The following is a 27,136-nucleotide window of genomic DNA, read 5'->3' on the forward strand; positions in this document are numbered from 1 at the left end:
TCTGTGGAGTAGGGAGTGAATCTAGGTTTGCTTAGGTAGCGTGGCCTATGTGTTTTGTTAATTTTTTTGCTTAATAGGGGAAATAATTATTCCTAGACAAAGGAAGCAACTTTTTCGGCTCTCCAAGCCTGGAGGAGTGGTTTTATAAGAGCCCTTTGGCCAGGTATGGCTACAAACCTATATGGAATCAGATATTTCTCGTATCTTCTGGATGCATTATATGGGACTGTGGTCTTTTCTGTTACTGGCAGCCAGCTGCTTCCAGGGGGCTGGAAAATGACAAATAGGGGAGAAAAGTTTTGGATGTGGGTGGGGAAGAAACAATGGGGATCTGAGATTGGGTTGCTGGAAGCCAGGTGCTATGTAGAATTAGATAGTATTTTCTCTATGCAGTAACACAGATTGTCATGCCTGCTTCCTTGATGCTTGTTTGTGTGAAGAAATGCTGAATATGAGAATAAGGAAAGGAATGGTAGATGAAAAGCTTTTATCTTTTGCTACATGCCTAGACTAGAGTCAACTGACCTTTCTGAAAAGCCGACAAGTTTTTTTGAGGAGCATACTATTCAAGAAAAATGCTGGTCACTTCAGATTTTGTGCTGATAAGTGGAAGGTAACAAACGATTTGAGTATGTGCAGGTTGAATAAATTTAAAATATATGCTGCTCGAGGGTACATTTACCTTGCTTATGTTTTAAAGCTAGTAAATTAGTAACTTGATACAGTAAAAGTGTCATCTGCTGAAGGCTTCGTCCTGTTTTTATGGTTCAGTGGTGTGTGTTTCAGCAACAGATGAGTTCATCCTTACATGCATTCTTAGGTTCATAAAAACTCAGTCAAATCTTGTAATCCTTTCAAATTTTACAGTTAGAAGGATACCAGGGGTAGTTTTTCTTGCTTACTCACATTTCTTATTTAGGCAGTAGTGTTTCTTATCTTTTCCCCCATCTGCTGGCTTCAACTAAGTACAGTTTCTGGGATGGGGAAAAGGGTGCTCTCATCTGTCTTCTTCTTTTTTTTTTTTTTAATAATTTATTTGTTCTTGGCTGTGTTGGGTCTTCATTGCTGCACGGGGGCTACTCTTTGTTGTGGTGCGCGGGCTTCTCACTGCGGCGGCTTCTTTTGTTGTGGAGTGTGGGCTCTAGGCATGCAGGCTTCAGTAGTTGTGGCTCACGGGCTCTAGAGCGCAGGCTCAGTAGTTGTGGCTCACGAGCTTAGTCGCTCCGCAGCATGTGGGATCTTCCCAGACCAGGACTCGAACCTGTGTCCCTTGCATTGGCAGGCGGATTCTTAACCACTGTGCCACCAGGGAAGCCCTGTCTTCTTTTTGATTCATGTTTGATAACACCATCAGCATTCAAAATAATAACTGTGGGATTTTCCTGGTGGTCCAGTGGTCCAGACTCTGTGCTTCCACCGCAGGGGTTTCGGGTTCGGTCCCTGGTCGGGGAATTAAGATCCTGCATGATGAGCAATGTGGCCAAAAACAAACAAACAAATGCTCATAAATGCTAATTATTTTTTTAAAAATAGTAGCTATATTCCAGAAAAGCTGATGAGAATCTTGATTTTTGTTTTTCCTTTGGACATTTTACAATCTCATTTGTAGAATGAATGTAGCATCTCATTTCCCTCTATGGGGGAAGAAGCTAAAACAAAATCTGACTATGAGAATTCATAAAGGTGAGGTTTTGCTCCCTTATAAAAACTTCCTGTTATGCTTCGTTTGTCTCCATAGCCAGCAGTTGAACTTTTTCTCACCAAAGCTGAAGATTTATAGAAAAAATGATCCATTCCAGTAGACGTGTGGATGTCTTGCCATCTTCAGGGAAACTCATTATACTATTTGGGGATTTTTTAAATTAATAATTTATCGTGAGATAACTTCAGATGTAAGCCTCGCAGGAACGTAACCCATTCACCCAGATTCCCCACCTGTCAACATTTCACTGCATTTGTTCATCCCTCTGTTGCTTTATGTACCCATTGTCGTCACCATTTTTCTGAACCATTTGAGAGCCAGCTGTCCACACGGTGCTTCAGTATTCCTGACTCCTCCAGTGCATATTGTCTAGAAATAGGGACCCTCTCTTACATAGCCACTCAGTCATTGTCTGGGAGCAGCTCAGGGGAAGTGTAGCTTCATCCTGAGTGCAGTGGTGGGTCCTGTGAGTCCTTGGTCGGCCATGCTCTGCACAGAGTTGGCTGATCACCACATCGTGTCTCTGCAGTCTCATCCAAGCTGGTTTATTTCTGTCCCACCCCCTAATCTCGGTCACCTGGTCGTGTCGGTGTCTACCAGGCTTCTTTACCGTAATGTCACCATTTTCTCCTTTGTAAGTGATAAACATTGAGAGGAGAGATACTATGACATTATTCCGAAATCCCCTTTCTCCTTAAACTTCAACCGACCAGCTCGACCTGCCGTTGGTGACCCCTGCCTGAATCAGCAGGAACAATCTGACGTGGTAGTTAGTTATTCACTCTTTACCAAAAGGTGCTCTTCTGTTTTCGTCCATCTCTTCCATATGTATTAGTTTGCGTGCTAATAAAAGGAAAAACTTTATTCATCATCTCTGTGTTCATTTATTTATATCAGTATAGACCCATGGATTTGTATTTTATTCAATAGCCTGCAACAGTAGTGCATTACTGTCATTATTCATCTTTTTTTCTTAAATTTATTTTATTTTATTTTATTTATTTATTTTTGGCTGCGTTGGGTCTTCATTACCGCTCACGGGCTTTCTCTAGTTGTGGCGAGCGGGGGCTACTCTTTGTTGCGGTGCGCGGGATTCTCATCACGGTGGCTTCCCTTGTCATGGAGCACGGGCTCTAGGCACGCGGGCTTCAGTAGTTGTGGCTCGCGGGCTCTAGAGCGCAGACTCAGGAGTTGTGGCGCACGGGCTTAGCTGCTCCGCGGCATGTGGGATCTTCCCGGACCAGGGCTCGAACCCGTGTCCCCTGCATTGGCAAGTGGCTTCTTAACCACTGCGCCACCAGGGAAGTCCTGTCATTATTCATCTTGATCCTTCTGTTGTTCGTGACTTGGTCAGTGGGAGACTTTCAAGGTAGGTTCTGTATTTTGTTTTGTGTTTTAACTCATTCTTTTGACATGTACTCTCATTCTTTGAATATTTTGTTGGCACAGCAAGAATTTTCAGACTCACTGTGTACTCACCCTGCGTCAGACCTGGAATCAGCTGATGTTCCTTTATGTGGAGGATGGTATTTACAAACCAAGATCGGGGTGTCTGGAGTGTTTACTGCTATTAGGATCTTATAGCTTCTAGGCTTTCTCGGTGGACAGACCTAGGTAGGGACTGACTCTACGTATGTTTCAGTATACGCACACGTGTGCTTATACATATATCTAAAACTTTCTGTATCTGTGTATGTAGATTAAAACCCATGACTTCTCATTAATACATCCTCCAGTTTATATCTAACACTCCAAGGTTCTTTCCACATTTCCCTGTTTGTAAAACATCTTCTCAAAAAGTGAAGAGCCTGGTTCTCGTTGTCTTTAATGGACTCATTGGTTTGCTCAATCAGTCTTCTTATTCCTCAGTATACGCAGCCTCCTGCCCTTCCGCCTGTTTCCTCTCCTCCTCCCTCCCTTTGCAGCCTGTGTTCTTGGGTGTTGGCATTGCTGCACCTCTACCCACTTCCATCACCTTCGCACTAAGAAGGGAAGCGGAAGTCTAATAGAAATGATTGACGTATTTGAATGTAAAATAACAAGTAAGGACTGTCACTAAGTTCTCTTTCTAGTCAGACTATACCTATTTTCCATACACTTTTCCTACTTCTTAACATTTGTTTTTACTGAAAACATTTCTTTTGGTTTTCCCATAAGTAATTGTCATTTATGGAAATGTTGAGACTCACTTATTCAACAATTGTCCAGTGTCTGTGGGGTGCTTGACCTTGTGCAAGATGCTAGTGACACAGATATGTCCTCTGTCCTGAGAAACCTTCTAGTCTAATGGGGGATTCAGACAACTAGAGCACCTCACTGTGTCATTCTACTGTGGTAGAAGGGTTAGGAGACACAGTGGGCATCCCTAACCCTAAATCAGAGATTCAGGGGTGTGGGGAGAGAGAAGGTGAAGATTGTGTGTGTGCACGAGTGTGTGTGTGTGTGTGTGTGTGTGTGTGTGCGCGTGCGTGCGTGTAGGGGACAGTAGGGTAGGGTAGGGAGAGGCCATGCTCCAAGCATTGGGAATGGCATTGACTGCTCTTTTATAAACCGAGACCAAAGGATTAACCATTATCCACTAAAAAAGTAATACATGTGATGTGACTCCTTTAGCTAGGTTTCACTTCGTGTATCCAGTATTCAGGGGTCTTCCCTTGTAGACCACTGTGCTACATACTTTTGGGCTGAGGCTTAACACAAGATGACATAATTCTTGTTGGCAGGGTTTTCCAGTCTAGTGAGGGGGACTTTGCTGCGTGTAAATGCTGTAAAGCAGTATATAGGGGTGGGAAATCGGTTTTGAGGGATGATAGTAGGGCAGGGGGAAGGGTGGGGAAACAAGGGAATTGTAGACCATCGACTGCTTTTTCTGTGAAGGGCCTGGCCTGGTGGTAAATATCTTCAGCTTTATGGGCCATCCATCTGTGTTGCAACTACTCATCCCTGTCGTTGTAGCATGAAAGCAGCCATAGACAATAACAAATGAAGGAGGATAGCTCTGTTCCAGTAACACTTTGTTTATGAAAACAGAAGACAGGTGACCAGCTGTAGTTTGCTGATCCCTGGACTAGAATGTAAATTCCACAAGGGCTAGGACCTTGTTTTATTCTCAGCTCAGTCCCATGTCCTAGAAGAGTAATCTTGTTATATACATAGTAGACATTAGATAACTGTGTTTAATAAATGAAGGGAGAGTTAGCCACTGCTCCAAACAGGAACTGTTGCAGCTGTAATTCTACACTGCTGTTGTTTTCTGTCACGCTGGGGCCTAGTGCCAAAGTAAGCCCAACTCAGGGACCTGTAAAATTCTTTGTCTTAGAACGTTTACATTCAGTTTGGGATTAGTTATTTCGGATTGCTTGGTCTTGATTTGAGGAGATATTTCTAAAACCTGGAAGAGTTTTCTGACAGCAGAGTTTTAGTGAATAACAAGCTTGTATCTCGTGATTTTAGAAGCTGTCACTAGATAGCTATTGATAAAGAAAGTACATCAAGAGCTATTGATAGATGCATCTTGAAAGCTCACCCAGCCATTAGCATGTCTTTTTACATCTGTGGGGAAGGTCACTGAAAGAATAAGAGATTTTTCTGTTTTACTCCTTGTTCCCGGTTTACCTAATGCATTTATTTTTGTTCAGTGTTTCAGCTAATGAGCAAAGTGAAAGGTACATGTCACCCTAGCACCAGCCATTTCACAGTTGTGACGATGCCAGCACAATAGTCAGTAAGTGCTGAGGTCCTCCTGGTTGGAAGCACCGGGGTACCTTGTAACGTTTATCACTTACAACAATTGTGTAATCATAGAATTGGCTTCTGTGAAAATCATGATCTGGGAATGAAATAGCCTTGGGCTTTGGACCATCCACTTGGAATAGATACCGTTTTCTCTGTGGAATAAATTTTGACTTACCTACCAGTTCCAAAGAGAGATTGGATTTAGTCACCAGGGTTTTGAAAGGGCTTTTCAGGCCTCTATTTCATCACGCCTACATGACACGGAGGCCTTGCCCTTAATTTTCCTTTCTCCAGTCCATCCTCCTTAGTCATTCTACTGGCTACCGTTAGGATAAGTATTTGCTTTCTTCTTGAGACTCAACACAGTTAAAACTGCCTTAATTTTTTCTACCCTTCTGCTTTCTTTTTTTTTTTTTTTTTTGCGGTACGCGGGCCTCTAACTGCTGTGGCCTCTCCCATTGCGGAGCACAGGCTCCAGACGCGCAGGCTCAGCAGCCACAGCTCACGGGCCCAGCCGCTCCGCGGCATGTGGGATCTTCCCGGACCGGGGCACGAACCTGTGTCCCCTGCATCGGCAGGCGGACTCTCAACCACTGCACCACCAGGGAAGCCCAACCCTTCTGCTTTCTATCTGAATTTTCACCACCCTCAAACATCTACTTAGTCTGTTTGGAAATGTGCTGTGTGTACACCATGTCTATATATCCTTAAAAGTTGTCTCCTTTAGAAAGTGGCATCTACCACTTCTAAAGGGAGAATTTTCTAGTCCACTTATCTCATACTTTACAAGGAAGAAGACGATATATCTTGAGAGTGTATGTTTTACTTTTCTAATTTGATTAAGAATTTTGTGAGGGGTAAGAATTGGTGTTTTTTTTAACCCCCTGAGGTGCTTTATTCCAGCCATTGAATTTCTATTTCAGATATACTGTTTCTTTGTCTGACTAGATTTGTACAGTGAGACCACTTCTACTGGTGATTCTAGAAGTCCATTGACTTACTAACTGTGTACAACGAGGTAGCACGTCAGGTGACGTGAAGATAATAATCATGGGACATCACTCAGAGCTTGTTAATGCACTTTACAGTGTGAAAGAGGAGTAAGCGTAGCAGAGATGCTTCACCAGAGTTAGTTACATCAGGGAACCAGTGTGGAGAATAAGGGAAGGGAATTTATAGAGACCCAAGTCATTTTTCTTATAAGTCCTGACTTGTGGTTAACACTCTTTGTGTGCTGGATTTTTGTTGATCGACAATTCGGTTTCTTTTTCCTTTAAGGGTTGATTTGTGGGGTTTTTTTCCCCGTCTATAATTTTATCAACCTTCATTGAGTGTATTAAATGCAAACCCTAAATTAATAGAACTGGTTGTAAAGTGGTCCAATAACTTGATATATTTCTGTATTTATAGTGGGATCATGAAACCTGGCCTCAATGCCATTCTGGGACCCACAGGTGGAGGCAAATCTTCGTGAGTATAACAGTATAAGTAAGCTTTTTCTTTGTAGTTTTAATGTTTGGTTTTTAATAAATTGGATTATGGTTGCCATAAGTATTATGTCAGTTTCAGGTGTACTACACAGTGATTTGACATTTGCATTTGTTATGAATGATCACCATGATAAGTCTAGCCATCTGCCTCCATATAAAGTTATTACAATATTATTGGCCCTATTCCTTATGCTGTATGTTACATCCCTGTGGCTTATTTATTTTATAACTGGAGGTTTGTACCTCTGAAATCTCCTTCACCTATTCCCCACCTCCGGTTTTAGTGTGCTTTTAAAGATCACTTTTATGTGAGCAGGTATTTCTTGAACATTTTCTGCATGTCTAGTCTGGTTCTAGTTGCTGTGGATAATGTGCAGTTGTGCTAGTTTGTGGTTCTGTCCTGAGGACCAGGAAGGTCTTACTAGGTCAGCTTTACTAATAGGACATGATAAGGTGATTGGCATATAGCTGTCAGCTATGAGTTGAGCTATGGAGAGGAAAAGGAAGGGGATAAAACTGAAAGTGGGGAGATGGAGCCAAAGATATAAGTGAAGGCTTGTGTCTTAGACAAAGGAGTACGTTACCTGCCTTGGAACGCCCAAGGTCAGACAGCCTGGAGGGCAGTTCGGGTAGTCTATGCTGGATCAGCCAGCAGTGCTTTGCTTTCATGGTTTTGGGCTTTATTGTAGCATATAGTAAAAAAAAAAAAGGAAGGTGAGATTCAAAATATATCTATATGTTTAGTTGAACCATATAACTTCTTGGTCAGTTAATTTTCTAACTTGAGCAGAATTTGGATTCAGATTAGCTGAGAGGTAAAGCCTGAGTTGGAGGGAAAAAATAACAATAACATATGTCTTTTTATAGGTTGTTAGATGTCTTAGCTGCAAGGAAAGATCCACATGGATTATCTGGAGATGTTTTGATCAACGGAGCACCTCGACCTGCCAATTTTAAATGTAACTCAGGTTATGTGGTACAAGTAAGTATTTGTGGATTTGCATTTTAGATTTCTTCTGTTTCTATATTGGCAAGTGCCTTGGCTAATAGTTGAGTATGCTTCCAATTGACTGTGGGACATACTCACAGAAACAACTTCTCTTCACACCAGCTTTTCATGATCTCCCGTAAAATTCAGGATAGTATTAAATGAAAAGGCAGGGAGAATCTGGAATATGATCCTTGTAAGGGCAATGATATCAATTCTTGTTATCATATCATTTCTAAAAAACATTACTATTTTACTTTTTTCCTTTACCTTCACCTCTCTCCTTCACCTAGCTTAGAACAATATTTTGGCAAATCCTTGTATAAAGCAGTGTAGAAATGTTTGCTAGTAATAATCACAATTACCTGTGTTCTCTTTGGGCATACAGGTAGGGAATGAAAATTATTTCATCAGGCTTTGCAGCTGTTATATGGAGTTAGTTGTAATTTGTATAATTGCAAGTAAAATTCATTATAATTTGTATAATTCATTATTAGCTAGAACTTTCCTTGGGTATGTTATTTTTGTGGGTAAGTTACATATACCAAAGAGTGAGGGTATTAGAAAAGGCCTGCTATGTCTTGTTAAAATGCCATTTTGCTTTAAGGATGATGTCGTGATGGGAACTCTGACAGTGAGAGAAAACTTACAGTTCTCGGCAGCTCTTCGGCTTCCAACAACTATGACAAATCATGAAAAAAATGAACGGATTAACACGGTCATTCACGAGTTAGGTCTGGATAAAGTGGCAGATTCCAAGGTAATGTGGACAATGTTTCATAGCCAGCAAATCAGACTCATCTGTGTGGATAGTATAACTTGTTCAGAAGTTTTCTATACTATGTATAGTAAAGAGTGGCTGCTTTCTGTAACCATGAGTAAAGTGACTACTTACTTAATATGAAGATGGAGGTTAACCAGGTAAAAAACCTAAAAATGATTGAATCCTGGAAATGAAGTGTGGCAGTGTGGTCCAGTATGTGGAAGTGTTCTTTGCAAAGAACACGTGGCCCTTTCTGTGTGATTACAGCCCTTGGTCTTCTCCCACCCTGACTGTTTGTCACGTCTCATTCCATGTCTTCACGCTAACTTTCCTTCTTCCTATTTTCTTTTCCCCTTTTAGCTATCCTTCTTCTGTTCCTCCAGGGGACTTTGTTCCGTTGCCTTTGAGAGGTATATTTCTGGAATTGGTACATGATGAAAATCCAAGGGTTCCTGCTCTGTATGTTTCACTTTGCTGCAGTTTGGCTTCCAAAATTATATCCAGTCAAATTAGGGTTTATTTCTAATTTGTGTGGCATCCAAGTTGTTTTTCTAGAGCCTTTCTTGTGGCACTTTTGGCTTCCCTTCCTCCCTCCCTCACTGCCCCTCCCCCTTTCTTCTGCCAGTATTTACTTACAGACTGTTATGTGCTGGGCTCTTAGACTTTTGAGATAAAAGTTGTGGGCAAGGGCTTCCCTGGTGGCGCGGTGGTTGGGAGTCCACCTGCTGATGCAGGGGACACGGGTTCGTGCCCGGGTCCAGGAGGATCCCACATGCCGCGGAACGACTGGGCCCGTGAGCCATGGCCGCTTGGCCTGTGCGTCCGGAGCCTGTGCTCCGCAACGGGAGAGGCCACAACAGTGAGAGGCCCGTGTGCCGCAAAAAAAAAAAAAAAAAAAAGAAAGGCTAACCAATTATAGATGCTTTCAGCAGCTTTTCTACTCCCATCTTCTCTGCTCCCTTTTTGGTCTGTGGCTTCCCTCCGTCAGGGCCATATCTTTTAGTGTTCTGGCTTAACTGTCTTAAAATGAAATATATGGCTTGATGAGAAACATATAGAACTGTTAAAAGCATGGGTTTCATATCAGGCTGAGCCACTTACCAGCTCTGACCTGAGCCTCAGTTTACTCTTCAAATTAAAGAGAAACCTACCTCTTTGCCCACGTAGTCACTTATTTGCTCTTCAGAATAAATGAGGATAATGAGATAAAGTGCCTCTTATAGGGTTGGCACATGCATGTTGGGAGCTCAACAAACAATAATGGCTGTGGTTTTTATTGTTAATAACAATAATATTTGTGTTTTAGGTTGGAACTCAGTTTATCCGTGGTGTGTCTGGAGGAGAAAGAAAAAGGACTAGTATTGCAATGGAGCTTATTACTGATCCATCCATCTTGTTCCTGGATGAGCCCACAACTGGCTTAGATTCAAGCACAGCAAATGCTGTCCTTTTGCTTCTGAAGAGGTAAGCGCTAGGGGAACATTACTTTTTCATTCATCCAACATATGGTGACCTACTATGTACCAGGTATTATTCTTGGTGCCAGGGACTCAGCAGTAAGCACCACAGACAAAAATTTCTTCCTTCTTTGTTGGAGGGAAACAGTCAGTTAACAAATATAAGTGTTGTATGAAAAACGAAGCAGGCTAAGAGAGTAGCAAAAGATGGCTATGGTGGGATAGAGGTGCTCTATTACATATAGGATGGTCAGGGAAGACCTCAACGAGGTGACGCTTGAGTTGGGAGCAAGGGAGCAAGACCTGGATATATGGGAGAAGAGAGTTCTAGTGGAAGGGAACAGCTGTGGCCCTGCGGCAGACTGTGCCTGCTGATGTGTTTGGAACCCAGTGACCTCAGGAGGGGTGGGGACTCTTATTGATTACTTTGCTCAAGCTGCCATAACGTAGTACCGCAGACTGGGTGGTCAGCTTAAAACAGAAGTTTAGTTTTTCAAATTTTTGGAGGCTATATGTCCAAGATCAGGGAGTCGGCAGGTTTGTTTCTTCTGAGACCTCTCTCCTTGGCTTGTAGGTAGCTGTCTTCTCTCCGTGTCCTTACTGTATCTTCCCGTGGTGTGTCTGTGTCCCAGTCTCCTCTTCCTATAAGGACACTGGTCCTTATTGGATTGTGGCACCCACATGACCTTATTTAACCACAATTACCTCTTTAAAGACCCTGTCTCCAAATACAGTTATATTCTGAAGTGTTGGGGGTTAGGGCTTCAACATGAATTTTGGGGACACACAGTTCAGTCCATAACAGTTAGAACGGGACATGAGATGGAATTGAGCGGGGGGCAGATTCTATAGACTGTAGGCCGCTATAAGAGCTATGGCTTTTAATGTCTCTAGGTGACATGGGAAGCTTTCAGAGAGGTTTAGAACAGAGGACCGGCAGCTGTCTGGAGAAGAGGCTGTATAATTGGGCAAGGGTGAGTGGCAGCGGTCCGGTCAAGAGGCTGTTTGTATCAGCTCGTTAGGGATATGCTGACGTTGACTAGGATGGTAGTGGTACGGTGGGGAGAAGTCGGGGGCTCTCTCTGTTTTGAAAATAGAATCAACAGGATTAGCTTGGAATTGGATGTGGGGTGTGATTATTGAGAGAATGACTTCTAAGATTTGGGGCCTGAAAAATGGAAGAATGGAGTAAAGAATACCAATTCCTTTTTAAAAAATTTTTCAATTAAAAAAAAGTAAAAAAATTTTTTAAATTAAAATTTTTTTAGTTTTTTAAATTAAATTTTTTAAAAAAAATTTTTGGCTGCTTTGGGTCTTCGTTGTTGCTCGAAGGCTTTCTGTAGTTGTGGCGAGCGGGGGCAACCTTCATTGTGGTGAACAGACTTCTCATTGTGGAGAAGCGGGCTCTAGGCGTGAGGGCTTAAGTAGTTATAGCACGCAGGCTCAATAGTTGTGGCTTGTGGACTCTAGAGCACAGGCTCAGTAGTTGTGGTGCACGGGCTTAGTTGCTCTGTGGCGTGTGGGATCTTCCTGGACCAGGGCTCGAACCCGTGTCCCCTGCATTGGCAGGCGGATTCTTAACCACTGCGCCACCAGGGAAGTCCCAAGAATGTCTTTTATGAAGAAAGAAGATGGTAGGAGAATCACGGTTATAAAAGAAATTTCAAAAGTTTTGGACACCTTTTTTTAAAATCATTTTTTAAAAAGTTTCAGTGTTACGGAACAGTTACAACAGTACCACAAAGAAATCCCATCTCCCCTTACCTAGATTCCCCAACTGTTGTTACCTTTTAACTGCATTTTCTCTCCCTCCATCCTCTCACCACCACCCCCACAACCATAGACCTTTTTCTGAAATCATGTACCATCACCCCTAGATACTCTGGCCTGCAACTCCAAAAAACAAGGACACTGCTCCTACATTACTGCCTTGCACACCTTCCAGCCACGGAGTCAGCTCTGATGCCATTGCCACCATCCAGTCTATGGACTCCAGTCAGACTTCACCAGCTGCCCCAGAAGTGTCTCTTTTTCATTTCTGGCTCAGGATTCTCTCCAGAAACCCTGCTTTTTAAAAATTTTTTCTAATCCTGAACAGTTCTTTACTCTTTGCCTCTTATGTCCTCACACATATTTGAGAGTACATTTCATAGGGTCCATCCAGTGTTTCCTCGTGACCAGACTCAGGCTATGAATTCTTGGCAGAGATACAACAGACATGATGCTATTTTCTTTCTTTTTTTCTCCCTTTTCTTCTGAGCCATGTGGCTGAGAGGGTCTTGGTACTCCGGCCTGGTGTCAGGCCTGAGCCTCTGAGGTGGGAGAGCTGGGTTCAGGACATTCAACCACCAGAGACCTCCCGGTTCCATGTAATATCAATCAGCGAGAGCTTTCCCAGAGAGCTCTCAACGCTAAGACCCAGCTCCACCCAACGGCCAGCAAGCTACACTGCTGGACACCCGATGCCAAACAACTAGCAAAACAGGAACACAACTCCACCCATTAGCAGAGAGCCTGCCTAAAATCATACTAAGTTCACATATACCCCAAAACACACCACTGTACACAGCACTGCCCACCAAAAAGACAAGATCCAGCCCCACCCACCAGAGCACAGGCACCAGTCCCCTCCACCGGGAAGCCTACACAACCCACTGACCCAAACGTAGCCACTGGGGGCAGACACCAAAAACAACGGGAACTAACCTGCAGCCTGTGACAAGGAGACCCCAAACACAGTAAGTTAAACAAAATGGGAAGACAGAGAAATATGCAGCAGATGAAGGAGCAAGGTAAAAACCCACCAGACCAAACAAATGAAGAAGAAATAGGCAGTCTACCTGAAAAAGAATTCAGAGTAATGATAGTAAAGATGATCCAAAATCTTGGAAATAGAATGGAGAAAATACAAGAAATGTTTAACAAGGACCTAGAAGAGCTAAAGAGCAAACAAACAATGATGAACAACACAAGAAATGAAATTAAAAATTCTCTGGAAGGAAACAATAGCAGAATAACTGAGGCAGAAGCACGGATAAGTGACTGGAAGATGAAATAGTGGAAATAACTACCACAGAGCAGAATAAAGAAAAAAGAATGAAAAGGATTGAGGACAGTCTCAGAGACCTCTGGGACAATGTTACATGCACCAACATTCGAATTACAGGGGTCCCAGAAGAAGAAGAAAGAAAGGGACTGAGAAAATATTTGAAGAGATTATAGTTGAAAACTTCCCTAATATTGGAAAGGAAATAGTCAATTAAGTCCAGGAAGTGCAGAGAGTCCCATACAGGATAAATCCAAGGAGAAACACGCCAAGACACATATTAATCAAACTATCCAAAATTAAATACAAGAAAAAATATTGAAAGCAGCAAGGGAAAAGCAACAAATAACATACAAGGGAATCCTCATAAGGTTAACAACTGATCTTTCAGCAGAAACTCTGCAAGCCAGAAGGGTGTGGCAGGACATATTTAAAATGATGAAAGGGAAAAACCTACAACCAAGATTACTTTACCCGGCAAGGATCTCATTCAGATTTGACAGAGAAATTAAAACCTTTACCGACAAGCAAAAGTTAAGAGAATTCAGCACCACCAAACCAGCTTTACAATAAATGCTAAAGGAACTTCTCTAGGCAGGAAACACAAGAGAAGGAAAAGATCTACAAAAACAACCCCAAAACAATTAATAAAATGGTAATAGGAACATACATGTCGATAATTACCTTATGTGTAAATGGATTAAATGCTCCAACCAAAAGACATAGACTGGCTGAATGGATACAAAAACAAGACCTTTATATAGGCTGCCTACAAGAGACCCACTTCAGACCTAGGGACACATACAGACTGAAAGGAAGGGATGGAAAATATTCCATGCAAATAGAAATCAAAAGAAAGCTGGAGTAGCAATTCTCATATCAGACAAAATAGACTTTAAAATAAAGACTATTACAAGAGACCAAGAAGGACACTACATAATGATCAAGGGATAGATCCAAGATGAAGATATGACAATTGTAAACATTTATGCACCCAACATAGGAACACCTCAATACCTAAGGCATATGGTAACAGCCATAAACAGGGAAATCGACAGTAACACAATCATAGTAGGGGACTTTAACACCCCACTTTCACCAATGGACAGATCATCCAAAATGAAAAGAAATAAAGAAACACAAGCTTTAAATGACACGTTAAACAAGATGGGCTTAATAATATTTGTAGGACATTCCATCCCCAAACAGCAGAATACATTTCTCAAGTGCTCATGGAACATTCTCCAGGATAGATTACATCTTGGGTCACAAATCAAGCCTTGGTAAATTTAAGAAAATTGAAATTGTATCAAGTGTCTTTTCTGACCACAACACTATGAGACTAGATATCAATTAGAGGAAAAAAACACAAACACATGGAGGCTAAACAGTACGCTACTAAATAACCAAGAGATCACTGAAGAAATCAAAGAGGAAATAAAAAAATACCTAGAAACAAATGACAATGAAAACACGACGACCCAAAACCTATGGGATGCAGCAAAAGTAGTTCTAAGAGGGAAGTTTATAGCAATACAACCCCACCTCAAGAAACAAGAAAAATCTCAAATAAACAACCTAACCTTACATCTAAAGCAATTAGAGAAAGAGCAAACAAACCCCAAAGTTAGCAGAAGGAGAGAAATCATAAAGATCAGATCAGAAATAAGTGAAAAAGAAATGAAGGAAACAATAGCAAAGATCAGTAAAACTAAAAGCTGGTTCTTTGAGAAGGTAAACAAAATTGGTAAACCATTAGCCAGACTCATCAAGAAAAAAAGGGAGAAGACTCAAATCAACAGAATTAGAAATGAAAAAGGAGAAGTAACAACTGACCCTGCAGAAATACAAAGAATCATGGGGGACTACTACAAGCAGCTATATGCCAATAAAATGGACAACCTGGAAGAAACAGACAAATTCTTAGAAAAGCACAACCTTCCCAGACTGAACCAGGAAGAAACAGAAAATATAAACAGACCGATCACAAGCACTGACATTGAAACTGTGATTAAAAATCTTCCAAGAAACAAAAGCCCAGGGCCAGATGGCTTCACAGGTGAATTCTATCAAACATTTAGAGAAGAGCTAACACCTATCTTCTCAAACTCTTCCAAAATATAGCAGAGGGAGGAACACTCAAAACTCATTCTACGAGGCCATCACCCTAATAGCAAAACCAGACAGATATGTCACAAAAAAAAGAAAACTGCAGACCAATATCACTGATGAACATAGATGCAGAAATCCTCAACAAAATACTAGCAAACAGAATCCAACAGCACACTAAAAGGATCATACACCATGATCAAGTGGGGTTTATCCCAGGAATGCAAGGATTCTTCAGTATACACAAGTCAATCAGTATGATACTCCATATTAACAAACTGAAGGAGAAAAACCATATGATCATCTCAATAGATGCAGAAAAAGCTTTAGATAAAATTCAACACCCACTTATGATAAAACTCTCCAGAAAGTAGGCATAGGGGGAACTTAGTGCAACATAACAAAGGTCATATGTGACAAACCCACAGCCAACATCGTTCTCAATGGTGAAAAACTGAAATCATTTCCTCCAAAATCAGGAACAAGTGAAGGATGCCCATTCTCACCACTCTTATTAAACATAGTTATGGAAGTTTTAGCCACAGAACTCAGAGAAGAAAAAGAAATAAAAGGAATACAAGTCAGAAAAGAAGAAGTAAAACTGTCACTGTTTGCAGATGACGTGATACTATACATAGAGAATCCTAAAGATGCTACCAGAAAACTACTAGAGCTAATCAATGAATTTGGTAAAGTAGCAGGATACAAAAATCTGGATAGTAGGATACACAGAAATCTCTTGCATTCCTATACACTAATGATGAAAAGTCTGAAAGAGAAATTAAGGAAACACTCCCATTTACCATTGCAACAGAAAGAATAAAATACTGAGGAATGAACTTACCTAAGGAGACAAAAGACCTGTATTCAGGAAACCAAAAGACACTGAAGAAAGAAATTAAAGATGATACAAACAGATGGAGAGATACACCATGTTCTTTGATTGGAAGAATCAACACTGTGAAAATGACTCTACTACCCAAAGCAATCTGCAGATTCAGTGCAATCCCTATAAAACTAGCAGTGGCATTTTTCACAGAACCAGAACAAAAAATTTCACAATTTGTATGGAAACACAAAAGACCCCGAATAGCCAAAACAGTCTTGGGAAGGAAAAATGGAGCTGAAGGAATCAGGCTCCCTGACTTCAGACTGTACTGCAAAGCTACAGTCATCAAGACAGTATGGTACTAGCACAAGAACAGAAATATAGATCAGTGGAACAGGATAGAAAGCCCAGAGATAAACCCACGCACATATGGTCACCTTATCTTTGATAAAGGAGGCAAGAGTATACAGTGGAGAAAAGACAGCCTCTTCAGTAAGTGGTGCTGGGAAAACTGGACAGCTACATGTAAAAGAATGAAATTAGAACACTCCCTAACATGTTACACAAAAATAAACTCAAAATGGATTAAAGACCTAAATGTAAGGCCAGACACTATAAAATTCTTAGAGGAAAACGTAGGTAGAACACTCTGTGACATAAAGCACAGCAAGATCCTTTTTTTTTTTTTTTTGCGGTACGCGGGCCTCTCACCGCTGTGGCCTCTCCCGCCGCGGAGCAGAGGCTCCGGACGCGCAGGCCCAGCGGCCATGGCGCATGGGCCCAGCCGCTCCACGGCACGTGGGATCCTCCTGGACCGGGGCACGAACCCACGGCCCCTGCATCGGCAGGCGGACTCCCAACCACCGCACCACCAGGGAAGCCCAGCATGATCCTTTTTGACCCACCTCCTAGAGAAACGGAAATAAAACCAAAAATAAACAAATAGGACCTAATGAAACTTAAAAGCTTTTGCACAGCAAAGGAAACATAAGCAAGACCAAAAGACCACCCTCAGAATGGGAGAAAATATTTGCCAATGAAGAAACTGACAAAGGATTAATCTCCAAAACTTACAAGCAGCGTATGCAGCTCAGTATCAAAAAAACAAAACAACTCAATCCAAAAGTGGGCAGAAGATCTAAATAGACATTTCTCCAAAGAAGATATACAGATTGCCAGCAAACCACTGTTGGTGGGAATGCAAATTGATACAGCCACTATGGAGAACAGTATGGAAGTTCCTTAAAAAACTAAAAATAGAACTGCCATACGACCCAGCAATCCCACTACTGGGCATATACCCCGAGAAAACCATAATTCAAGAAGAGACATGTACCAAAATGTTCATTGCAGCACTATTTACAATAGCCAGGACATGGAAGCAACCTAAATACCCATCGACAGATGAATGGATAAAGAAGATGTGGCACATATATACAATGGAATTTTACTCAGCCATAAAGAGAAACAAAATTGAGTTATTTGTAATGAGGTGGATGGACCTAGAGTCTGTCATACTGAGTGAAGTAAGTCAGAAAGAGAAAAACAAATACCATATGCTAACACATATATATGGAATCTAAAAAAAAAAAGAAAAAAGAAAGGTTCTGATGAACCTAGGGGCAGGACAGGAATAAAGACACAGACATAGAGAATGGACTTGAGTACCCGGGGAGAGGGAAGGGTAAGCTGGGACGAAGTGAGAGAGCGGCATGGACATATATACACTACCAAACGTAAGGTAGATAGACAGTGGGAAGCAGCCGCATAGTACAGGGAGATCAGCTCGGTGCTCTGTGACCATCTAGAGGGGTGGGATAGGAAGGGTGGGAGGGAGGGAGACGCAAGAGGGAAGAGATATGGGGATACATGTATATGTATAGCTGATTCACTTTGTCATACAGCAGAAACTAACACACCATTATAAAGCAATTATACTCTAATAAAGATGTAAATAAATAAATAAAAGAAATGATGCTGTGTTCTCGGTGCATAACATCGGGGATGCATGATTTTGACTTCTCCCATCATGGGTGATGTTAACCTTTATCAGCTGGTCTTGTTGGTATCTGCTGGGTCTATCTGCTGTGAAATAACTATTTTTCTGTTTGTAATTGATTAGTATTTTTTAGCGGAGATAATCAGATATTAGGCCAATATCCTGTTTCTCATCCAATCTCCACCCACCTATACTCACAACTCCTGCCTGTCAGCTACTAGTGTGAGGGTTGCCAAGTGCTGATTTCCTTTTTACATCATTCGTTCTACATATATTAGTTGGCATTCTACTGTAAAGGAGTTTTCTTTCTCTGTTCATTTATGTTTACTCATTTTCTTCTTTTATTCAGTGGGTTATAATCTGTTATTCTTATTTATTTTTATGACCAAATTCACCCTGATTTTGGCCAGTGGAAGCCTCTTCAATCTGCCTTTTGTGTCCTTTTGTCATGTCCCTATCATTCTTCAAGCATTTCTTTACTTCATGGTCAGCAAGATGTTCCAGGCTCATCTTGTACTTTTTCTGTGTCAGATGTTTCTCCAAGGAGCCCTGGTTCCTTCTGGTGTAGTTATGATTTAGAAACCAAGGTCTGATTACTTAGTGTGCTCACTGCTACAGGAGTGTCAGTGCTTCTAGACCCACTTAGCAGACAGACCTAGGAAATACACGTGTATGTGTATGTGTATCTATATATATAACATAGAAATATATATCTATATTTTTTGGAAATACGTATTTACTATAAATATGTTGTGTGTGTATATGTATATAGTTTGAATAGAAATGATACATATAAACATATTTGTACCTTTTGCTCTATTAGTATGTACATGTTAAAAAAACCCGTGAGTTTATAATATTTCCAATTTTGATCTAACACTTGAGTGTTCTTTTTAGTCTTCGCCCTTTCCATGTTTTTAAATGACTTTTCAGACAATGAGAAACTTGGCTCCCATTATCTCAATATGTTTACTTTCTTGCTCAGTCAACTAATTTTTTTAAAAAATAAATTTATTTGTTCATTTTTGTCTGTGTTGGATCTTCGTTGCTGCACACAGGCTTTCTCTAGTTGCGGCGAGCAGGGTTTACTCTTCGTTGAGGTGCGCCGGCTTCTCGTTGTGGTGGCCCCTCTTGTGGAGCACAGGCTCCGGGCGCGTGGGCTTCAGTAGTTGTGGCTTGCGGGCTCTAGAGTGCAGGCTCAGTAGTTGTGGTGCACAGGCTTAGTTGCTCCACTGCATGTGGGATCTTCCCAGACCAGGGCTCGAACCCGTGTACCCTACATTGGCAGGTGGATTCTTAACGACTGCAACACCAGGGAAGTCCCTCGGTCAACTAACTTAGTTGTTCAATTTAATCAGTCTCCCCATCACTCTGGCCATTCTTCCCTCTGCTCACCATCTCTGGGACAGTAACCCTCCCCCCTCCCCATTTTTTAAAAGCTGCCAGACACACCACCTTCATATGGCTTCCCCTCCTTCTCTTTTCCTTGCTTCCTGTGATGCCCATGCCCTCATAAGCACGTCTCTATGCTAAAATAAGAAGAAATGGGAAGATGGGAAAATGTTTAAGTTTGAGATGTCATTTGCACATATAAGTGAAAATGTCAAGTAACAGGTCTGGGATTCAGAATCAGTTAGAACATACATCCATGATATTTTTATTATCTGTAACCATGTTAACAGTGTTCATTAGAGAATGGTGACTTGACATAGAATACTGGACTATGTTATGTTTCATTATGTTTTGGACTAGTTAACACACAAGCATCTTTCCTCACCCTGGAGAGCGCTAACCTAGTTGTCTCAAGCTCCACTGTGGACACTAATCACTTAGGGTCTTTGTTAAAAATGCAGATTCTGGGGCTTCCCTGGTGGCGCAGTGGTTGAGAGTCCACCTGCTGATGCAGGGGACACGGGTTCATGCCCCGGTCCGGGAAGATCCCACATGCCGCGGAGCCGCTGGGCCCGTGAGCCATGGCCGCTGAGCCTGTGCGTCGGGAGCCTGTGTTCCGCAACGGGAGAGGCCACAGCAGAGAGAGGCCCGCATACCGCAAAAAAAAAAAAAAAAAAAAATTGCAGATTCTGAGTCTAGCGCTCTGAAGTGGAGGCCAAGATTCTTCACTTCTAATAGGAGATACTGATACTGATGCATCAGTGGTCCTCAGGCCACACTTGGAGTACAGAGTCCTCACACCAGTCCGCCTCCCTGCTGCCAGTCCTTTACTGGCTCTTTACTGTCTACTGACTAATGTGCCACCTCTGAGTGACGGGATTTATCATGGGCCTGCTTTTTTTTTTTTTAAGAAGATGTTGGGGGTAGGAGTTTATTAATTAATTTATTTATTTTTGCTGTGTTGGGTCTTCGTTTCTGTGCGAGGGCTTTCTCTAGTTGTAAACGGGGGCCGCTCTTCATCACGGTGCATGGGCCTCTCACTATCGCAGCCTCTCTTGTTGTGGAGCACAGGCTCCAGACGCGCAGCATGGACCTGTTTTTTGATGCAGTCCTTTTTTCAGTCCCCACCTCCACACGTACACCTCAGTTCTGCCATGACACTGAACTACTTGTAGTTTCTGGAGTAGACATTGTTATTGCATGCTTTGTTTGCCATCTTCCTCCATCTTGACCGCCCTTTCTCTTCTTGGCTTACTCCTGTCGGCCCCTTTGATACACTACTTACATCATCTTCAGACTGGGTCAGTCTCCTGTTTGGCTTACAGGGCACCCTCAGCTACTTCTGTTCCACCTTGTATTGAAATGATTGGTCTGTTGGCCTGTCATCTTTGAGGAGGAACAAACTTTCTTGGCTAGCATATAGTAAGTGCTTAGAAAATGCTTGAATTGATGTGATTCTTCTCATAAAGCGTTTTCAGTAGTATCAGATTTTGAACAGTGATTTTGGCCTTTGTTTCTTCTACCCATAAGTAGTAACTCCTGTATAAAGGTAGGAGTTACTGTCTTTTGGCCACGGTATTAGACCAGGGATCCAATCCCAGCCCTGCTCCTTCTAACAGTGACACTTTGAGCCATTGCTTAATTCTCTAAGCCTTATGTGTTATATAACAGGAATAATTATTATTGGTAGTGCCTCGTAACAATATTGTGTAAATTTAGATGAGGTCATCTATAAAGTATTTAGCAAACATCTAGTCAGTACTCAGTAATGTTCATTGCATTATTAGGGCAGAGGAATGAAAACCAGCCCCTAAAGAGCCAGAAGACTTAAATGATCAATAAGGATGGGGCTTATGACCTTTGTGTTAATATTTAGTTCATAATAAGTTTTAAAACTTGAGTGCCCTTACACATTACCTGGGTGCTACTTAAAAATATGGTTCCATAGACCCAATAGGTCTGAGTAGACTGTCCAGGGATCTGTATTTTTAATTAATATTCTGATTGATTCTAGACTACCCATGGAACACACTTTAGAAACCATAGTGTTTCATGAAAGCACTGACTTTAGGTTCTCTACCTATCAGACAGATAATATGAGATGAGAATTTAGTAAGAGAAAATCAAGTTGAAAGAGGAACAAATGATCTAAAGGCAGGAATAATAACATATGTTGCCAAGAAATGCAAGTTTCAGATGTTTAATGACTCGTTATCTCCTCACTTTTAATTCAGGATGTCTGAACAAGGACGGACCATCATCTTCTCCATTCATCAGCCTCGTTATTCCATCTTCAAGTTGTTTGATAGCCTTACCTTGTTGGCCTCAGGAAGATTAATGTTCCACGGGCCTGCTCAGGAGGCCTTGGGTTACTTTGCATCCACTGGTATGGTTGACTTCTTTATGAAGTAAGATCCTTCCTTAATAGTATCCTAAGGGAGAACAAAGGGGCCACCCGGAGTGCTGTTTGACCGTTGAGTAGATACACCATGGCTTCCACTAACTCCGCAACATCTTCAGTTAGTTTAGTGCCAGTTCTTCACTTTGCAGTGCCAGCTTGTTATTGAGGTATCTTTTTCTTCCTGTTGGAGTGTGTGTGTGAGTGTGAGTGTGTGTGTATTTCTACTGGGTCTGTATCTGTTCTCCTTCTCAGTTCTGGTGACCTTGCCCTAACAGTTCAAGAAATATATTGGCCTCATAGCCAGTTATCTGTCAGTTGAATATTTTTGGAAAGGCCTAATGTCCCTACATGATTTGTCTTCTTGACCATGATACAGATTAGGCTTTATCATGTTTTTCCCTTACATGGGATGTTGATCTACCTTGGTTGGGGGTTCATGGAGATGCTACTTAATTTTCTAGTAACATGAGATTGCGGATTTAGCATGTGTGTGAATTACCTGTCAATATAATGGCTATTCGTAAGTCTGACTTCAGTGGGCCAACATTCTGATGGCTCTGGACTGCCTGGTTCTATTTAAATGGAAATATGTAATTTTTTTATGACTTATGCAATCTGCTTCATTTTAGAGATCCTTGGATACGATTATAGATGGTGCTCCATGAACTCAAATACAGTTTTAAATATTTGCTAACCACATTTTAAAATGTTTTTGTTTAATCTCTATCATTTAAAATTAAGAAGCCTTGCATGGGTCTAGGGAGTTTAGTGGGGAGGGACCTAAGGATCAGACTACAGGCCAAGCTGAGTTCAGATAATCATGTTGCTTCTGAGTCTGAGCTCATGCTGCTTGCTGCACGACAGGCCAGTATATCAGGAGATGAGTTGTTGGGACAGGAATAGAGACTTTATTCGGAAAGCCAGCAGACCGAGAAGGTGGTGGACTAGTGTCCCAAAGAACTATCTTCCCCGTGTTAGAATTCAGGCTTCTTTTATACTAAAAGGGAAGGGGGTGTGCCTGGTTGTTGAAAACTTCTTAGTGTCGGAATCCTTTGTTCTTGGCAGCTGTCCATGTAGGTCTGGTCATGGTGTTCCTGTAAACCTCCAACAAGACAAACATTATTCTCTGTTCTGCAACTTTTTATCTCTATATGAATGGAAAAGAGTTCCACCTTTAAAGATCAGACCCTTGAGAATGGGCTATCCTGAATATTTCAGACTATAGGCAACATTCTTAACTTGTAGCAGAAGCAATAGAACACAAAGGTTAAAGTAAAAGAAACAGACCCAATATGGAGTCAGATTTGTTCTTCCCTATTACAGTGCCACAAGAAGTCAAGGTAAGCATTCAGCTATGCTGTGCCAGCCACATTCTCTTGAGAATGCTGTTCTGGTGATTTGTTCTCTATATTGGAATTACAGGAGCATAGCAGAGGACCATTTGGACCTGAATTTAATACGGGCAAAAGCAGTCATTGCTAAAGTGGGTACTGGCATTCTAGCAGTCCCCAGGTGAACTTGGAGAGCAGAACATACCCCAGGCTTCTCCCAAACACAGTCCTGCTATGCCTTAGCTGGCTTTAAGGAACATTAGTTCTTCTATAGTTTTTTTTTTTTCTTGGACCTATATCTAGATTTCTGAAGAAGTTCTGATAAGCACCAGAGCATATTGATAGCTGTTTCAGGTCTCATGAATTGTGATGGGTAAGGACCAAGCACTAACAGAAGACTTGCTAAGAGTCCAAGGTTGGTTTGGAGTGTGCTGTCTTGTGAAGAGTCAGAAAACTGTTGAAATACTGTGCGATTAAAAGGAAGCGGTAAATTAGTGAGGGGAGAAGAGAGAAGAAAAGTGAGGGAGAAACTGTTAGATCCTGTCTCTCCCAGCGATGCCTCCCTCACACACTGAGTCTTTATTTCCCAAGACTATCAAGTTTGTGTACCTGAGTTACCTTCTTTTGCAGGTTACCACTGTGAGCCCTATAATAACCCTGCAGACTTCTTCCTGGACGTCATTAATGGAGACTCCTGTGCTGTGGTGTTAAACAGAGAAGATGCAGACGGTGAAGGTAAGCACATCTGTTGAGAGTTACAGATTATTGCCTAATTGAGCTGGCTGAAGCTTAGCAACGTGGTAGCTCACTAAAACATGTGGCTGTGTGAATTTACATCAGTGCTGTCCTCTGATACGGGTTGTCCCAGTTTGTTTGGCTGCTGTAACAAAAATACCATAGACTGGGTGGTTTAAACAATGAACATTTATTTCTCACAGTTCCGGAGGCTGGAAGTCCCAGATCAAGGTGCCAGCAGATTCAGTGTCTGTTGAGGACCTGCTTCCTGGTTCATAGATGAGCGACCCTATTATTGCCTCCTCATGTGGTGGGAGTGGGGAGGGAGCCCTCTGGGGCCTCTTTCATAAGGGTACTAATCCCACTCCTGAGGGGTCCACCCTCGTGACCTAATCATCCCTCAAAGGCCTTGCCTTCAGCTACCATCACATTGGGGATTGGGTTTCAGCATATGAAGTCTGGGGGCACGCAAACATTCAATCTCATAGCATCAGTCAACACAGATTTTGTTGTCTGTGCGAGTGCCGTTTTTGATTTAATCTGTAAATGAGCATTTATAGGATGGTGTCTGTTCTAAGGGGAGTTCCCATTTTTTAAAAGGTGCCCATTGTTTACATAGTGGCCCCTTGGTATCCATGGGGGATTGGTTTTAGAACTCCCCCCTTCCCCCTAACAGATAACAGAATCCAGGGGTGCTCAAGTCCCTTACAGTAGGCTCTCCCTATCCCCTGGGTTCAATGTCTGTGGATACAGAGGGCCAACTGTATAGTGTTTTGAAATAAGAAACTTGGCAGTTTATGCATTTGCACATTGTAAAAAGCAAAGACCAGGTTTTTTATTAGGAATTATAACTCCATATGGTGAGAAGTCTATTTTAAAAGATTTAGGGTCCAAATGTTATAATTAGGAAAAGATCAGTGAGTTTGCTGTATCCCTAATTTTACGGAAGTAGGCCAATTTACTCTGTTTTTCTACTTTGTAAAACAGTGACAGATCTCATAATTTTTTATACTCAAGCTTTAGAATTAAGGTACTAGGGAAGAATCTAGGAAAGGGGTTACAGAAAAATGGACTAAATCAGCTGTTCTTTTGTTAATAATGTTTCCCTTCTTTATCCACTTTTATTCCAAAGCCAAGGAGACTGAAGAGCCTTCCAAGACAGATACTCCGCTCATAGGAAAATTAACTGAGTTTTATGCCAACTCCTCCTTCTTCAAGGAAACAAAAGTTGAGTTAGACCAACTCTCAGGGGGTCAGAAAAAGAAGAAGATTTCAGTTTACAAGGAGATCACCTATGCCACCTCCTTCTGTCATCAGCTTAGATGGATTTCCAGGCGTTCATTCAGAAACTTACTGGGGAATCCCCAGGCTTCTATAGCTCAGGTAACCTGGCAGAGTCTTCTAATTATGCTGTAAAGTACTCATTTGGGGGCATTAGGTTCTGATACAATCTATTTCAGGATTATGCTTACCTTCTACCCACACTTTTATGTATTTATTTATCCCCATTCCATTTGAGGTATAGAAACAAGTAAAACCCAATTAAGTTTTTACTTATAGAAGATTTCTTTTTTAATGGGTTGTTTTTTTTTTTGGACTATCTAATTCAGAATTTTGGTCGATTTAGACAAGCTGTAATGGATCATCTTTGTAGAAGAAAACTTTTTTTCATAAGTTGTGAAGTAAAGGAAATGTTTGACCACATTTGGGGTTTTCTGGTGGCTGCACATGTTCATTTCCTGATGCATTCAGCAAGTTCTTACTGATCACGTGCTGCATTTTGGAGCTTTGTACACAGCAGTGAACAAAGTGGGTGAAAATAAAATCCCTGCTCTCGTGGAGTTTGTTTCCTCATGAGGAGAGACAGATGATAAATTCATATAGAAATAAGATATATAGCACGTCAGGTGGTAAAAAGGGCTAGGAAGAGAGTTTAAGCAGTGAAGTGGAGAAAGAAAGAGAAAGAGAGAAGGAAAGGAAGAGGCGGGGGAGAGGAAGAGCAAGGGAAGGGGTTGGTTTGCATCTTACGTCAGGTGGAAAGTGGCCAGGGAAGCTTTCAGCTCATTGTCATGTCCCAGAGGGCTGTAGGGCTGGCCACTGTCTGCGCAAAGAGCCTGTGTGCAAATGCTGTTCCTTATGAGCGACCTCCCTCGTGGAGGGGTTCTGATCTTAGGAGAACTCTGGACACCTAAAACAGCGTGAGGTTAACGCAGAGGTAGCAAGCCGACCTGAATTCTGTTCAGTAAGGCTCCACTGTCAGACTGACTTTCTCTTAAGATGAAATAATGTTCTTTTTCTCTTTTGGCTGACTCCGTTGATAGTTGTCGATAATTACTCCTTCATGATTTCTCTGTTATTCTGAAGCCCTCTGTCATCCCAAATCCTCATATTCCCAGTTCATGGGTCCATCCTTTCTAAGGAAGTCAGCTTAGCCAGTTATTTTGGGGTTGGCCGATTTTATTATCACTGAGCTTCTGCCAAGTGCTAAAAGATGGCATATTGTCGCCTCCGGTGAAACATCACCGGCTTCTTACCACACGTGCACCATCATTTTCATACCGCAGTACTGTTGCCTTCTAAGTATTAATGCTGAGAGCCTGTATCCCTCTTTGAGACATACTGCTAATTGCTCCAAACTGTTTTGTACTTGTTATTTGGCATTTCTGTCAGAACATGAACACTTCTGTGTACTTTCAATCAAGGGTACGTTTTTATCCTTTTAGAGTAGATGTGGTGTCATTTGGGAACAAGTTCTGTTAAGTAAGGTCAACTTGGTTATCCATTGTTCGACTGTGAGATGATATACGGCAGGTGATTCTTAGTTTGATTTATGCCTTAGATTTTTATATCTGGAAAATAAATTTCTCTTGCCTCTAAAAGTGGTTTCTAAATGCCTTGTCCAAGTCACATACTGTCGGCCCTCAGTATCCTGGGTTCCACACACGCTGAGGTTGGAGGAACCCATGGCTGTGGAGGACTGACTGTACGACTCCATTTTGTATAAGGGGTTGGAGCATCTGTGGATTTTGATATCCACGAGGATCCTGGAGCCAGTCCCCTGCTGCTACCAAGGGATGACTCCATATGGCAGTTCTGGGCAGGGGCGATTAGAATGTGGGGCTCTTTGTAATAGTACACCAGGTTTCTGCACCTTCTGGT

The 27,136-nt window shown here is 41.8% G+C and overlaps 1 protein-coding gene across 1 annotated transcript in view; it reads left to right on the top strand.

The window, feature by feature from the left end:
• The window catches only part of ABCG2 (ATP binding cassette subfamily G member 2 (JR blood group)), a 127,918-nt gene that overhangs the window by 85,525 nt on the left and 15,257 nt on the right, over positions 1 to 27,136 (top strand). Inside the window, exons 3-9 of the mRNA XM_082611643.1 lie at positions 6,848 to 6,907; positions 7,795 to 7,909; positions 8,523 to 8,675; positions 9,985 to 10,142; positions 21,745 to 21,896; positions 23,873 to 23,977; positions 25,110 to 25,360. Coding sequence (XP_082467769.1) covers positions 6,848 to 6,907; positions 7,795 to 7,909; positions 8,523 to 8,675; positions 9,985 to 10,142; positions 21,745 to 21,896; positions 23,873 to 23,977; positions 25,110 to 25,360 — 994 coding nt within the window. The remainder of the gene's footprint in view (positions 1 to 6,847; positions 6,908 to 7,794; positions 7,910 to 8,522; positions 8,676 to 9,984; positions 10,143 to 21,744; positions 21,897 to 23,872; positions 23,978 to 25,109; positions 25,361 to 27,136) is intronic.

This window comes from Mesoplodon mirus, assembly GCF_964341445.2.
Source record: "Mesoplodon mirus genome assembly, chromosome: 2".
Lineage (NCBI taxonomy): Eukaryota > Metazoa > Chordata > Mammalia > Artiodactyla > Ziphiidae > Mesoplodon > Mesoplodon mirus.